Source organism: Bos indicus, chromosome 12, assembly GCF_029378745.1.
Source record: "Bos indicus isolate NIAB-ARS_2022 breed Sahiwal x Tharparkar chromosome 12, NIAB-ARS_B.indTharparkar_mat_pri_1.0, whole genome shotgun sequence".
In the NCBI taxonomy this organism is placed as follows: domain Eukaryota; kingdom Metazoa; phylum Chordata; class Mammalia; order Artiodactyla; family Bovidae; genus Bos; species Bos indicus.
In genome coordinates this window covers 34,296,180-34,312,510 of record NC_091771.1, presented here as the reverse complement: position 1 = coordinate 34,312,510, position 16,331 = coordinate 34,296,180, and the positions used below count along the sequence as shown (strand labels likewise).

Below are 16,331 nucleotides of genomic sequence, written 5' to 3'. Positions count from 1 at the left end.
CACAATCTACACAGACTGCCCAGCTCCGTTTAACAGACACTTAGTGTGTCTTTGCTAGAGGAGTGAACAGATCAGTCAACCTCAAATAGGTTTTGGAAAGTAAGTGCTAGTACATAGTGTACATGGTGCTTCGGCGCTCAGTCGTGTCTGACTCTTTGTGACCCCACGGACTGCAGCCCGCCAGGCTCCTCTGCCCATAGGGATTCTCCAGGCAATAATACTGGTGTGTTGCCCTGCCCTCCTCCAGGGTATCTTGCCAACCCAGGAATCTCCCACATTGCAGGCAGATTCTTTACCGTCTGAGCCACTTGGAAAGAAAGGAAACAGTTAAATCTAGTAATATAAAAGTTAATGAATGTGTGATTGGTGTGTTATTAATAATGTGTTTGCCAAGTCTTTTAGTTTGGTTTTAGTTCTTAGTAAATAAAATTAGCAAGTGAGCCTTGCTCAGGCTCTAAATTATAAAATATAAGAAAGCCAAAGGATTCAAACATACCAATGGAAGTAAAAACATATTTTTATTTCCCCATTAATTAATCAAGGCAAAGGATATGAGGGTTTTTTTTTTTTTTTTTAATATAAGCCATTACTTTGGAACTAGAAATCTCCAAACTGCCTACCCGTGAATTTGCAGTTTTTTCCTTCCAGGCTGATTTTATTAAATTTTTAGCAAGTACGTATATCTTTCAGAAGAAAGAAAAGTTCTGAGTATATTAAAATCAGATAAATCACTTAAATCAACAGGTATGTTCAGTTGGTTAATGAGTCACTTCCAAGTTTTTCAAAGTGAGGTAAAATGTTTTTTTCACTAAGTTTTTGTTAAATTGTTAGATATCAACATTTATAAAAAATCTAATTGCTTTCTGCTTGGAATATTAAATACATAATTTGGAAGGGGAATCTGTTCATTTGTAGGGAAGCAGATAAGTACAAACATCTTTGCTTTTTAAACTGAGGCTTACCAGTTTGGTTACCTGTGGTGTTTGATATTGTGAAAGCACAATAAATACTTTTAGATTAGTTATGAAAAAGTAGAAAAGCTGGGTCAAATGATCCATACCCACAACCAAAGTTTTCTTCATGTTAAGAATTTTAAAAGGAGCATTTTCACCAAACATAGAGCTTTCAAATAATCTTTCCTCTAACATTACTATATAATGTATTTTGCTGTACTAAACATAATTTAAAACTTCTATTTTCTACTATCATGTCTCTCTAAAATAACAAAGTCTGGATCATGCAGTTCTTTGAATTGCAAACATGTATCTGTATCTTAAAACTCAAGCTTGGAAATTCGTTGGGTGAGCAGGTATTCTTAAACTTTCCATCTGTGGTTTTATTACTCCTAATTATTATTTTCTTTGGAAAGCTTTCAGCCCTGCCTTTTCGCAAGGTGTCTGGCTTCCTCCCCCATGGTTAGGTCCCTACCCTTAGGACACGCAGTGGGGCTTGTTGCCAGCCGCGGGGAGCGCTCACCCGGGGCGCTATGCTCTCTGCTCATCTGCGGTGTTGGTCATGGTTCCGACCGCTTTTCACTTCCTCCCAGTCGTGAGAGTGTAAGGCGTCTACCCTGCAGCCCCAGGTTCCATAATATCTTTGTGGCTCATTGAGATAGACACCCTTTCCATCTTTGGCCACTTTTTAAACGAGTACTTGTTTTGAGACTTTGTGTGTATACTTTCTGTTATGTGCGTCTGCAGGGTGTTTCTTATAAAAAATAAGGCCTCTCTCTCAAAATGTCTGTCACTGTGACTCAGTCACACCGATCATGCAACGAGAATGGACAGTGGTGGCTGACGTCATGAGCCGGCTTCGATGTGATCTCCGTGTATGCCATCAGAAATCCTCACAGTGTAGGTCTGAAGAGGGGAGTCTAGCTGCTCCTGTTCACAGATGGGGAACCAGAGACACAGAGATTAGCCGGTGTGTCCACACCGCTGTTCGTGAGTGATGGCATGGGGAGGGTGGCGGGGCTGCTTGGGCTAACCTCTGCCTGCCTGTCATTGCCAGGGCAAGGCGCACCTGGCCGGGCTTTCTGTGCCGAGGAACATCTCAGCAGCCCATTTGGTTCCCAGGTTAACCGCACCCCTCCCACCCCGCCCAAGAGCCCCAAGCACCATCTCTCTCATTTAGGCCCTTTTTAAAGAAAATTTCATATTCATTTTGTTACTTACATTGATATAGTATTGGGTTGGCCAAAAAGTTTGTTCTGGCTTTTCCAAAACGAGATTTTTGGCCAAGCCAGTACTAACATGGTTGTACTTACTGTACAAGCCAGTCTTAACATGGTTGTAACAACAAATTAATACATTTCAGTACTCATGTAGCATTAATGAAACCATGACAGTGGTTATTATCAGTGGGTCACTGTAATCTCTGATATGTTAAGGTAAACAAACACATAAGTACACATATGTATTTGTATGTGTAAATATGTATTATATTAGCATTACATAATTGGTATTACATAGCTCATATATAAGGGACTTCCCAGGTGGCGCTAGTGGTGAAGAATCTGCCTGCCAATGCAGGAGACCCAGGTTCAATCCCTGGGTCAAGAAGATCCCCTGGAGAAGGAAATGGCAACCTTCTTACCTGGAGAATCCTAAGGGCGGAGAAGCCTGGTGGGCTACAGTCCCTGGGATTGCAAAGAGTTGGACACAACTGAAGACTTAGCACAGCACAGCACAGATCATATATAATATAAATACATATACAGTGTATATTATATTTATGGAATGTGTAATCAATATTCTACATGACATATACTGATACATAATTAACCTGTATGCAAAATTTAATTATTTTAATTAGACAAATGTATTTGATCAGCTTCCCTGGTGGCTCAGAGGGTAAAGAATCTGCTTGCAATGTGGGAGACCTGGGTTCAATCCCTGGGTTGGGAAGATTCCCTGGAGGAGGGTATAGCAACCCACTCAAGTATGCTTGCCTGGAGAATCCCATGGACAGAGGATCCTGGGGGCACGGGCTACAGTCCATGGGGTCGAAAAGAGTCGGACACGACTGAGTGACTAAGCACAGCACAGCACATTTGATCAGCAATATATGATCCATGCAAATGTTAGCTCAAACTCTTTATTATTTAAAATTAAAAACTCAATTAAGGAGGAATTTAAATGGGGAACAAAAGAGAAATCTTCAAAAGAAAAAAAAGACTTTTTAGTAACTCAGCTTAGGAAGTAGATTTCCTGAATCTTTTGGAAAGTAATGTGGTAAGTCATGGAACCATTCGGAGTCTGTTTTGAGGGTTTTATTCCCTTGAGCCATATTTACTGTCTCCCCCACTGCATGGTTTAGGTTTTAGTTTTTGAGAGTCTATGATAAAGATAATGAATAATGTCTTTTTCCTATTTCTGAGGCAAAAAATACCGCGTGTGGTTTCCATGGCTCTGTGAGCAGCCCCGCCGGTGTTTTGACCAGGACCGTGTGCCTGAGTGTCAGGTGGCGTCCCGGGGGCTCATGAGAGCAAACAGCATTGGGATGTGTGGGAGATGATATTTTCGTTTTCCCGAAGTGACCACATAAGACTTGGATTCTCACCATCTCGAGTTTGCCCAGCCCCTCCCCCGCACCGAGTATTGATGCCAACAGTGAGCTTTTACCACGGTCGCCTCTCAGCAGTAAATCAGGAAACTAGTTTTTGCATGAGCCTCTGGAAACAGACTTCAAGTCTCTGGCATGGTTTTCAAAGTAAGCTTTGCTAAGCAATTATTGGGATGATTTTAGTTAATGTGAAAAAATTGACTCTTGTAAACAACAAGAGTTTATGCGAGTCTATGCGGGGCTTCCTATTTTTAAAGACGTCTCCCTCTTGGAAAATTGTTTTCATCCTTATGAACAAAGTTACACAAAATTTAGTGTAATTTTCAAGCATAAAAGGATTCATTTCTGCCATTTAATTATACCGTTGCTCACTTTATTTGTGTTTAATTATACCTAATCGAGCCCACTGATGTTTGGCAGATATTAACAAGCTCTAGCTTGTAATTTTTCTTTAGAAAAACTCAACTGTGGGTTTTCACAAACCGAAAGTTTGGGGCGGGGGATGCATCTTTGGTGTTGTTTTATTAAAGGAAATTAAAAAGCTGATTTCTAAACACCGGCCACATGAATCTAATTCGTCATTCCCATTTCTGTGCCCTAGATTTTCTCTATAAATAACTTCTTCTCCGTCCAAGTTGAGCTTTTAAAGTTCAAAGAACCCAAGTTAATAGTCACTGGCCGCACAAATAAATAGTGCTTTCGACTCGAGCACCCAGAATGTGTCTCCGGGACATTTCGTGGTCTGAGAGGATCTCCCCTGTTGGGGGTGGGGGCCTGCTCCCCCAGCATGTAGGTGGGATCCACTTGTGTTTTTGTTCGGTTCTGGCTTTGCAGAGGGAGGGAGGAGAGAAGGGGATCTGAGGACTGTTTACTTTGAGTCATTTTGCTACTGGAAAGCCACCAAATGTGGCTTAAAAATATTGGGCAGAGTGACAGAGCCATGGCCGCCGGCTCTGTCCAGCCTCCTGCTGCCTCGGAACCAAGACAAGGCAGCCGATCCGTGCATCCCCGCCCTCCCGGGAGGAAGGCCTGGCCTTGCCAACCAGGAAATATTGCCATGACCTTTACAGGCTTGCTCCCTGGAGTTAAATAATAGCACCAGTAGTAGTGGTAGTAATAATAATAACACACTTTAGGAAAATGCACAATGTTTGTTCATCCATCTTAAACAGCAAGCAGTTCTTTATTACACATTGGCTTAACTCCTGCTAAAGAAAAGTTACTCAGTGTCTCTTGTTGAGGATGGTGGAACAGGAATGACTCAGAAACTTGGCAGCAGGTGTGGGGTGTGCTGTGGTGGGATTTTACAGGGGGAGGGGGTCATCTCTGAATACATCCTGGAGAAGTGGGAATTCATAGCTGAGGAGCACTGTAGTCCGCCAGGCTCCTCTGCCCATGGGATTCTCCAAGCAAGAATACTGGAGTGGGTTGCCATTCCCTTCTCCAGGGGGTCTGCCCAACTCAGAGAATGAACCCATGTCTCCAGCAGGTCATAATTTAAAAAATAAAGGCCATAGTATTGTCTTGAAGCCTCCATGTGTTTCTAGCATGGATATCAATGGGAGATGGTCCTCCACAAACAAAAGTGAAAGTGTAGGGAAACTCACTCAGTTGTGTCCGACTCTTTGTGACCCCCTGGACTATACAGTCCATGGAATTCTCCAGGCCAGAATACTGGAGTGGGTACCCTTTCCCATCTCCAGGGGATCTTCCTGACCCAATGATCGAACCCAGGTCTCCCGCATTGCAGGCAGATTCTTTACCAGCTGAGCCACAATGGAAGCCCGAGAACACTGGAGTGGATAGCCTATCCCTTCTTCAGCGGATCTTCCCGACCCAGGAACCGAACCGGGGTCTCCTGCATTGCAGGCAGATTCTTTACCAACTGAGCCAAAACATGTCACTAATTCTAGAGCCCAGGCTGGTGACTGACTCACTGTTCCCTCCCACACCACACCCTGCTAGACACACACACACACACACACACACACACACACACACACATACACACACACTCCTTCTAATAAAAGGGTCAGAGGGAGAACTCAGGGCCACCTGGGATGTGTTGGACAGAGGTTAAAACAGTACAAAGAACTTCTGTTCAGGAGCTTTTGCAACAGAGACTTCAGCCTACAACTGGGTTCAGTTTCAAATCTAGGTGGACATGTGGGGGGCAAGCGCCCGGGAGCAGGATGGGGAACTGGGGTGGGAACTCCCAAAAAGGAAGCATCAGGGGAAGGGGCATCCCGGCTAAACAGACAGGGGGATTCCTGCTGAAGGTGGGCAGACGATCAGACATCACCGGTGAGTGGGGAGGATGGGGGGAGGGTGAGGAGAGCTGGTCAGATACGGAGAATAAGCATGTGTGGAGAATGGGAGACACCTGGGCTCTTCAAGACCAGACCTAAGAACAGGGCATGGTCGAGAAATTGGCTCAGAGAAGCTTGTCCAGTTTGGTCAAGTGGAGGGTCTGTCAAAAGTAAGATGAAGCAGATCCACCACGGGCAGCCTGCTCCTTGCCTTCTCTCCAGAGACCCATCCATACTTCTTCTGCTTCTGTACTCAAAGAAAGCACTCTACCAGAGAAATCACCCCCTCCTAGCCCAGAGTCATGAGGGAAAACCCCAAAGATCGGATGCTATTTTGGTTAGATGCCGTAGTGTATCTCGTGGTTCTCACCAGTGAATTTCACCCGGGGCAGAGAGGGTGCCCTTGGGATGCAGTGGTGAGACCCGCATCCTGAACACTGCCAGCATGCCCTGAGACAGGCAGATGCACTCAAGCTGCACACACATGCACACACACCAGAAGGGCATGTCTGTGACGTTTCCACAAACCTGGCTGTAGAGTTTGACTGGGGGTGGGGGGTAGGAAGTTACAAATGAAGGACGGGTTGTTTACTGAACTTAATATGGAAGATTTCAAGGCACTTTAACCACTTTGTTTCACTGAGTGAAATAAAAACATCAAAATAGACATTTATAGTGGGATATAATTTAATATTTATGTGCTGTTTACTTTATAGCCTGGATTTCAAATAATTATGGCATCTGTATGTTTACGGTGCTTTAGAAATACGACAAATCAGCTCTAAAAGTGGTTGCTGCCTTGGACGCTGTACAATAATTCTTTGGAAATAATTGCTCTGAATTTCTAGTTAATTCAAGATGTCTAGTTAATTCAACACATGAAATGGTCACTTCATACACTTAAGCTGTCATGAACTGCAAGCTATGATGTTATTCTTAAAAGTTCAAAAATAGTATTAGAATAGTATTGTTTTAAAATGGCAAATACTTTAGAGAAAATATGTACTTTTAAAATTTTATTGAAGTATTATTGATTTACAGTGTTGTGGTAATTTCTGCTGTGTAGCAAAGGCATTCAGTTATATGAGATATATGCATTATTTTTCGTATTCTTTCCTATTATGCTTTATCACAGGATACTGAATATAGTTCCCTGTGCTGCACAGTAGGACCTTGTTGTTTATCCATCCTGTTTATAACAGTTTGCATCTACTAACCCCAAACTCCCAATCCAGCCCTCCCCCACCCCCCTCCACCTTGGCAGCCACACTTCTCTATGTCTATGAGTCTGTTTCTGACTGAAAGCGCAGGTCGCTCAGTCGTGTCTGACTCTTTGCAACCCCATGGACCATACAGTCCATGGAATTCTCCAGGCCAGCATACTGGAGTGAGGAGCCTTTCCCGTCTCCAGAGGATCTTCCCAACCCAGGGACCAAAGCCGGGTCTCCTGCATGGCAGGTGGATTCGTTACCAACTGAGCCACAGGGAAGCCCAAGAATACTGGAGTGGGTAGCCTAGCCCTTCTCCAGCGGATCCTCCCAACCCAGGAATTGAACCAGGGTCTCCTGCCTTGCAGGCGGATTCTTTATCAGCTGAGCTATTTGAATAAAATTCACCCAAATAATCAATCTCTGTACAAGTATGACTCACGGTTCCTGCTCTGTACACTTTGGTACTGTTTTATGATACTAATGATGCAAAGCCTTACCTCAACCCCTAACCCAGTGCTACCCCAAAGAAAATTGCTCTTGCTGCCAGTAAAACGTGTGAACTCCAGGCAGAAATAGTGAGCCAGTATCCAGTTATTAAGGAAACCTCTGATACAGTTGGAGCCCCACTTTTTTCTTTCTATATATGATTTGGTCCAATGTAGAATGAGCCAAAAAAAAGAAAAAATCATGAAATCCTCATTCTACAAAATCTAATGCCGTGTAAATGACACACCGCGATATATGGCAAAAACTCTTTGGCCAAAAGAGTCCTCATGTAGGATATACACTCTAGAATACAGCCAAGAATCAAAAAAGAAGCACAAAGATTTCTCCAACACTAAAGTATATGTTCTTTCTCAAGAGAGATGGGACTGTCAACACCCCTGTGTGTATTCTTTCAAGTCGGATCGTTTATCCAGTTTCTCGGGAATGGGGAGAGGAAGTGAGTGGCTGTGGACGGTGATGCCCGGCAGGAGGGAGGGAGAGCAGCTGACTGCCGGGCAAGGGCGTTAACACAGCCGCAGCGCCTGCAGACCCAGGGCTGCCTGGTTCTTTGTGCAATAGCGCAATGGAGCAGTGGATTCAACCGGGAAAGGTGAAATTCTACTTTGTGTACCCATTTTCAAAAGCAAGTAGCTGAGATTCATTTTAAACAGATTTTTATTCAGTAAAAATGTTTTGATGAAAAGTGATGCTTTTGTTGTTATTGTTCAGTCTCTCAGTCGTGTCGACTCTTTGCGACCCCGTGGACCACGGCACACCAGGCTTCCCTGTCCTTCAGCATCTCCTGGAGTTTGTGCAAACTCCTGTCCATTGAATCGGTGATGCCATCCAACCATCTCATCCTCTGTCGCCCTCTTCTCCTTTTGCCCTCAATCTTTCCTAGCATCAGGGTCTTTTCCAGTGAGTCAGCTCTTTGTATCAAGAGGCTAAAGTACTTCAAAGTGATGTTTGAAGTCACCTAAAAAACTGGGGTCTGCAGATCCCTTTGTTCCCCGGCGAGACTTTATTATACTGGAATCAGGAACACTTGGGCTGTAGATCATCCAGAATAATAAAAGCCGTTGGTATCCCTTCTTTGGCCGGATGCTAGTGCTTGATTTCTAGTTTGGAGGCTTTATATGTTTTCCAGTTTATTTCTCATAATAACCCTGTAGGGCCGGGTGATATCCCCTCTCACAGATGAAGCGGCTGAGGGTCAGAGAGTTCCCAGAGTACCTTGGCTGGCAAGTGGCCTATGTGTGTTTGTCTCCAGTGTGGGAGAATACCCCTATTCTGCTGAGTCAGCCTGGCCGGGAGAGCAGCGTTTCAGAGGTGTGCTGCCGGTTCACGGACCCCTACCTCTTTCCCCTTGTTTGCTTGTCTTCCTCTGCCCGCTTTTCCTTCCCCTCTCTGTTGTGTGTTAACCTGTATATGAGACCCGTGCAGTCCAAGCCACCTGCAACCAAGAGTGATTTTGCGGTTGTGGCCACAGGGACCTTTGCGGGGACGCTGAGCTTGAAGCCCCGCCCCGGATGTCACATGCTTTGATCCCTGATGCTGGGGGCACGGGGTGGGAGGTGCCCTTCTGTGCCAAACGAAAATCTTGGGATGCCCAGCTCTCTCTGCAGCTAACGTGGTCCCAATGCAGATCACACTGAGAGGCACAGCCCCCCAAATAGCAGGGGCTCCCCCCACCCCACTGAGACCGAACACACACCCCAAGAACTCTCTCTAGATGTGTGTCTGTGTTGTTTTCCTGATTGCTACAGCTGCTTTCTGCATGAAAATCAAATCATTACAGAGTTGTGAGAACTGAAAACACCTCATCATTCCACCCCCCACAAAAAAAAAGAATCCCTGTTAACGATTTTAAGGAGATTCTAATTTGTGAACTGGGGCTTCCCTGGTGGCTCAGATGGTAAAGAATCTGCCTCAATGCGGGAGACTCCGGTTCCACCCCTCTCCTGTCCCCCCCTGCCTTCAGGTCAGAGCTTTGTCCAGCTGGAGCCCTCGGGGTTGAGGAGGGGCTGACCTCCTGCTTTGTTTTTCTCCGCAGCTCTTTGCTGTGCTTGTTCAAGACACTTCTGAAAGACGGACAGAGGAGCTGCAAGGGGGACGAAGGGGCCCCTCCCCCCAAATGTGCATGAGTTCATTAGTGGATTGAAGCCTTATTGCTAATACTCTTTATTGAGTTCCTTACTGAGTACAGGCAATACTATTCTTTGTATTGGTTTTTGTTTTTTAATTGAAGCGTAGTTGATTTACCACGTGTTAGTTTCAGGTGTACAGCAAAGAGATTCAGGCATACATACATAATACCTATTCTTTTTCAGATTCTTTCCCCATTATAGATTGTTACAAGATATTGTGTATCGTTCCCTGTGCTATAGAAGGACTGCTGTTTATCTATTTCATATACAATAGTGTGTATCAGTTAACCCCAACCTTCAAAGCTGTCCCTCTCCTCCACCTCCCCCTTTGGTAACCATAAGTTTGTTCTCTATGTCTGTGAGTCTGTTTCTGTTTTGTAATTAAGTTCATTTGTATATTCTTGTATGTGTGTCTGTTGATTTAATTTTTAATTAGTTGTCTTTGTATCTAAATATGGATGGAGAAGGAAATGGCAACCCACTCCAGTACTCTTGCCTAGAAAATCCCATGGACAGAGAAGCCTGGTAGACTATAGTCCATGGGATCGCAAAGAATCGGATATGACTGAGCGACTTCACTTCATGGATGGAGAAATTAAATGTGTAAATTTTATGGAGAAATGAGGATTTTGACCTCCCTGGACCTGTGTTCTGGCTTCCATGGTTCCCAGAAGAGGGAGCTGAGGCTGTGAGGGGAGCCCTGACTCCTGCTGCCCCTCTGGCTGCCCGTGGGCCCCTGGCACATGCTCATGTGGGGCCGCGTGGGCCCCTGGCACACCCTCATGTGGGGCCGCGTGGGCCCCTGGCACACGCTCGTGTGGGGCCGAGTGGGCCCCTGGCACACCCTTGGTGTGAGGCTATGCGTGCAGCTTATGAGTTGCTGCCTGATTTTCTTTTTAATGGCCAGTGTTCTATCGAACGGAGAAGGCAATGGCACCCCACTCCAGTACTCTTGCCTGGAAAATCCCGTGGACGGAGGAGCCTGGTGGGCTGCAGTCCATGGGGTCGGGAAGAGTCAGACACGACTGAGCGACTTCACTTTCACTTTTCACTTTCATGCATTGGAGAAGGAAATGGCAACCCACTCCAGTGTTCTTGCCTGGAGAATCCCAGGGACAGGGGAGCCTGGTGGGCTGCCGTCTATGGGGTCACACAGAGTCGGACACGACTGAAGCGACTTAGCAGCAGCAGCAGTTCTGTAGAAACCATCACATAGTCGGTTTAACTATGATATGTAACTCTTCAGACATCCTCCTGTGTACATGTCAGATAAACTGCCAGAAAAGCCCACAGTATAATAATAAGAAGTCTGGCTCTGGAATTAAATGGTGTAGGTCTCATACCTTACGCCCCAGCAGTTCTGCTCCAGGGTATACATGTGAAAAAAACAAAAACACTAATTCAAAAAGATATATGCACTTCAGTGTACTACTTAAAATAGCAAAGGTATGGAAGCAACCTAAGTGTCCATCAACAGAGGGATGGATAAGAAAGATGTTGTGTGTGTGTGTATGTGTGTGTGTGTGTATGTGTATATATATATATATATAGTGTTCTTTTAGGTGTCATATAAGCATCTTCTATCAGACAGCAATAAACAGCCAGGGCTTCCCAGGTGGCACAGTGGTAAAGAACCTCCCTGCCCGTATAGGAGACGCAGGAGACGCAGGCTTGATCCCTGAGTCAGGAAGATCCCCTGGAGAAGGAAATGGCAACCCACTCCAGTATTCTTGCCTAGAGAATCCCATGGACAGAGGAGCCTGGTGGGCTATTAGTCTATGGGGTTGCAAACGATGATAATAAACAGGTAAATATTTCAAGGCAGTTCACTGGATAGGTTTCTAGGCTTGTAAGCCTCTGACATTTCATATGCAGCCATCCTTGCGTTCTAATATTTATCAAAGCACTTATTTTCTGCCTTGATAAGTGAGTGTGTGTCTGCCTGTTTCCCTGACTCCAGTTTCTGAGGATTCAGATGACTGGCCAAGTTAGAGAAGAAAGTGCCTGATTCCACCCTAAGCCAGCAATAATTCAGCAGCGGGAGGCAGAGAGCCTTTCGTATTCAAATGCTCATGCTGCTGGAATAAAGTGGATGACAAAGTATACTTCTGGCCGTAAGAGAGATTATTAGCAGGGAGACACATGGGAACCGCTGAAAGAGGGGCCTTTGTGTGCAGGGAGGCGGGCACTGGGTAATTACCAGCCCGGTTCCTCGTCGTCGTATCTCGTCGTCCTCCGTTTTCACACTCTCGAGGTCTGAATAGCCGTCTCTTGTCTCTTCATCCCCACAGGAATGTGGCTTTGGCTACGGGGAGGACGCCCAGTGTGTGAAGTGCCGGCCGCACAGGTTCAAGGAGGACTGGGGCTCTCAGAAGTGCAAGCCGTGCCTGGACTGCGCCCTGCTGAGCCGCTTCCAGAAGGCCAACTGCTCGGCCACTGGCGACGCCGTCTGCGGGGACTGCCTGCCTGGGTACGTGGCCAGTCCTCCCCGGGAGATCAGGTCTTTATTCTGAGCAGGATTTTCTCTCTGGTTCCCCTCCAGACACGGATGCCTGCTGACACCCACCCCAACAAGGTTGCCGAGGTTCACGGCTTTTCTGTTTCCCGGGCCTCCCGCACACCCTGCACGGTGACAGGCGGGGGGTTAGGATCAAACAGATAAGCCAGTGACCAAGGCTCGGTGTCACAAAAGTCTGCAGAGTCCCCACCAGTCAATAAGAAAGAAAAGATGGACAAAGGGATGAAAGAATAAGGCAGCTCACAAAAGAGGAAGTGCATGTGGCCTGTGATGCTAGAAAGATGGCCATCCTCCATATGATTAGAGAAATGCAAACACCACCGTCCAGCCGGTCACTTCTGCGGTGTTTGTGGGGCAGCTGCCAGGTGTTGCTTTCGGGAGGGAGACAAAGACTGCCGCCCATGGGTAGCTTACATCCTAATACGGTTTGAAAAATACCTGCATAGTAAATACTAAGAAGTTGTGCAGAAAGGTAGAAGGTGGTGGTTCCTGGGGAAAACAGAAAGTCTTCAGCGTCTCAGGGGGCTGGGTGTGCCCGCTGGGGACAGAGAAGAGAGGCAGGTGGCAGGATCAGAGTAGGTCATCAGGCTGGGTGATGCTGAAAAGCTGAGGTCTCTGTGGACGCAGGCCCTAGGGGTGGACATGTGTGCGTTTCAGAAACGGCCAAGAGGACAAGCGGGTGTAGGAGGCAACAGAGTGGGCTGGAGGGAGAGGCAGAAGGGGTGCTAGGGGTGGACTCGTGTGATGTGTACCTTAAGTGTACACATCGGAAAGGAACCCAGGCCGTGGACAGAAAGCGGACCACACCTGGGCCAAGTGGAGAGACAAAGCCCAGGAGGAGGGATTTTTAATAAGTGGTTATAGGTAATGGTTGGCTGGACCTGCCAGATAAAACAGGCAGCTGGAAGCCAGAGTGGTGATGAAAACTGGGACCCACTGGGGCCGAGTGGTGGTCTGTTAGAGAGTGAAGAGGCCTTGCTGCAGGAGGTAAGGCAGGGAAGAGACCAGGTGACTGCCAGGAGGACGTCTTTAATACAGAGCAGAGCCAAAGGAGAGACCAGGAATCCTGGAGCTTGCCTGGAACCCAGGTTTTATGGCAGAAGTGAATCGACCAAGGCTGGCAGCATTACGGGAGCAGCAGACACGTATTACTTAGTGGCTAAGCACTCTGTATCCTCTGGAGGAGGAAATGACAACCCACTCCAATAACCTCGCCTGGAGAATCCCATGGACAGAGGAGCCTGGCGGGCTGCAGTCCATAGAGTTGCAAATAAGTCAGAAGGACTGAAACAATTTAACACAGAGAAGCACTTTACATGAATTATTTTCTGTAATGTTCACAGTGTTTTAAAAATGAAGAAACTGAGCCTTATCATTAAGGTTATTCAGGCAAGATCGCACAGAGAGTACGAGGTGCAACTTGGAGCCGTGTCCAGGACTCTGCTGCCAGAATCCACGCTCCAAGTCATGACAGATGCAGGGCCCTCACTGTACTTGACCAGCATGTGCCCACAAGACCAGGCGTTTGACAGATGCCAGGTGCTTGTCTTGGGGCTTCTACTGAAGCCAGAGGACAGCTAAAACTCTGGGCCCAAAGAAAGAGCAGAAAATAGCCTTATGAATCATGTCCTCGTGCAAAAACTTACCACCCAAACAGATGCAAAAAGTAGTGGTCTTACACCAACAGCACAACAATCAAAGGGAAAATAGCTGTATTGGACTTCATCAAAATTAAAGTCTTTTGTGCTTCAAAGGATACTGCCAAGAAAGTGAAAGACAACCCCCCGGAATTAGAACTATTCATAAATCATAAACCATATATGTGATAAGGAACTATCTTATCTAGAATATATAAAGAGCTGTTACAACTCAATAACAAAAAGACAAGTAACCCAATTAAATTATGGGCAAAAGATATTAATAGACATTTCTGCAAATAAGATACACAGATGATACTCATGAGTGAGCTTGTGAAAAGATACTCAACATCAGTCATCAGGGAAATGCAGAAAAATACCCCCGCATATACTTCACGTCCATGAGGATCAGTTCATTTCAATTGCTCAGTCGAGTCCAACTCTTTGCCAGCCCATGAACTGCAGCACGCCAGGCATCCCTGTCCATCACCAACTCCCAGAGTTTACCCAAACTCATGTCCTGTGAGTTGGTGATGCCATCTAACCATTTCATCCTCTGTCGTCCCCTTCTCCTCCTGCCCTCAATCTTTCCCAGCATCAGGGTGTTTTCCAATGAGTCAACTCTTCGCATCAGGTGGCCACAAATATTGGAGTTTCAGCTTTAACATCAATCCTTCCAATGAACACCCAAGACTAATCTCCTTTAGGATGGACTGGCTGGATCTCCTTGCAGTCCAAGGGACTCTCAAGAGTCTTCTCCAACACCACAGTTCAAAAGCATCAGTTCTTCGGCGCTCAACTTTCTTCACAGTCCAACTCTCACACCCATACATGACCACTGGAAAAACCATAGCCTTGACTAGATAGACCTTTGTTGGCAAAGTAATGTCTCTGCTTTTTAATATGCTGTCTAGGTTGGTCATAGCTTTCCTTCCAAGGAGCAAGCATCTTTTAATTTCATGGCTGCAATCACCATCTGCAGTGATTTTGGAGCCCAAAAAAATAAAGTCAGCCACTGTTTCCCCATCTATTTCCCATGAAGTGATGGGACCGGATGCCATGATCTTTGTTTTCTGAATGTTGAGCTTGAAGCCAACTTTTTCATGCTCCTCTTTCACTTTCATCAAGAGGCTCTTTAGTTCTTCTTCACTTTCTGCCATAAGGGGGTGTCATCTGCATATCTGAGGTTATTGATATTTCTCCCGGCAATCTTGATTCCAGCTTGTGCTTCTTCCAGCCCAGCGTTTCTCATGATGTACTCTGCATATAAGTTAAATAAGCAGGGTGACAATATACAGCCTTGATGTATTCCTTTTCCTATTTGGAACCAGTCTGTTGTTCCATGTCCAGTTCTAACTGTTGCTTCCTGACCAACATACAGGTTTCTCAAGAGGCAGGTCAGGTGGTCTGGTATTCCCATCTCGTTCAGAATTTTCCACAGTTTATTGTGATCCACACAGTCAAAGGCTTTGGCATAGCCAATAAAGCAGAAATAGATGGTTTTTTGGAACTCTCTTGCTTTTTTGATGATCCAGCAGATGTTGGCAATTTGATCTCTGGTTCCTCTGCCTTTTCTAAAACCAGCTTGAACATCTGGAAGTTCATGGTTCACGTATTGCTGAAGCCTGGCTTGGAGAATTTTGAACATTACTAGTATGTGAGATGAGTGCAATTGTGCGGTAGTTTGAGCATTTGTTGGCATTGCCTTTCTTTGGGATTGGAATGAAAACTGACCTTTGCCAGTCCTGTGGCCACTGCTGAGCTTTCCAAATTTGCTGGCATATTGAGTGCAGCACTTTCACAGCATCATCTTTCAGGATTTGAAATAGCTCAACTGGAATTCCATCACCTCCACTAGCTTTGTTCGTAGTGATGCTTCCTAAGGCCCACTTGACTTCACACTTCAGGATGTCTGGCTCTAGGTGAGTGAGCACACCATCATGATTATCTGGATCGTGAAGATCTTTTTTGTACAGTTCTTCTGTGTATTCTTGCTTCTGTGACCACAAGGATGGCTATAGCCAAAAGACAGACAATAGCAGGTATTGGTGAGGACTGGAGAAATTGGGAATGTAAAATGGTGCAGCTGCTTTGGAAAACCGTGTGGAAGATCCTCAACGAGTTACACATTGAGTTTCCTTGCAACCTAGCCGTTCTGCCCTTGGGTATATAACCAGGGGAATTGAGAACATGCCACACAAACACCTGAACACAGCTGTTCACAGCACTATACGTAATAGTAAAAAGTAGAAATGACCCAAATGTCCTTCACCTGATCCATGGATCAACTAAATGGAGTGTAATTAACGAATTAATGACAGAATGCTGTTCGGCAGTAAAAGGAATGAATTACTGATACAGGTGACAACGTGGGTGAACCCAGAAAACAGGATGCGAAGTGAAAGAAACCAATCACAGAAGACCCCGTTCTGTGTGATTGCATGTGTGTGAAATGTCCA

At 45.7% G+C, this 16,331-nt stretch overlaps 1 protein-coding gene across 3 annotated transcripts in view; it reads left to right on the top strand.

Moving 5' to 3' along the window:
* The window catches only part of TNFRSF19 (TNF receptor superfamily member 19), a 91,135-nt gene that overhangs the window by 29,470 nt on the left and 45,334 nt on the right, over positions 1–16,331 (top strand). For all 3 annotated transcript variants that reach the window (XM_019971502.2, XM_070800282.1, XM_070800281.1), the window contains exon 4: positions 12,009–12,187. In XM_019971502.2, the coding sequence (XP_019827061.2) occupies positions 12,009–12,187 (179 nt within the window). The remainder of the gene's footprint in view (positions 1–12,008; positions 12,188–16,331) is intronic.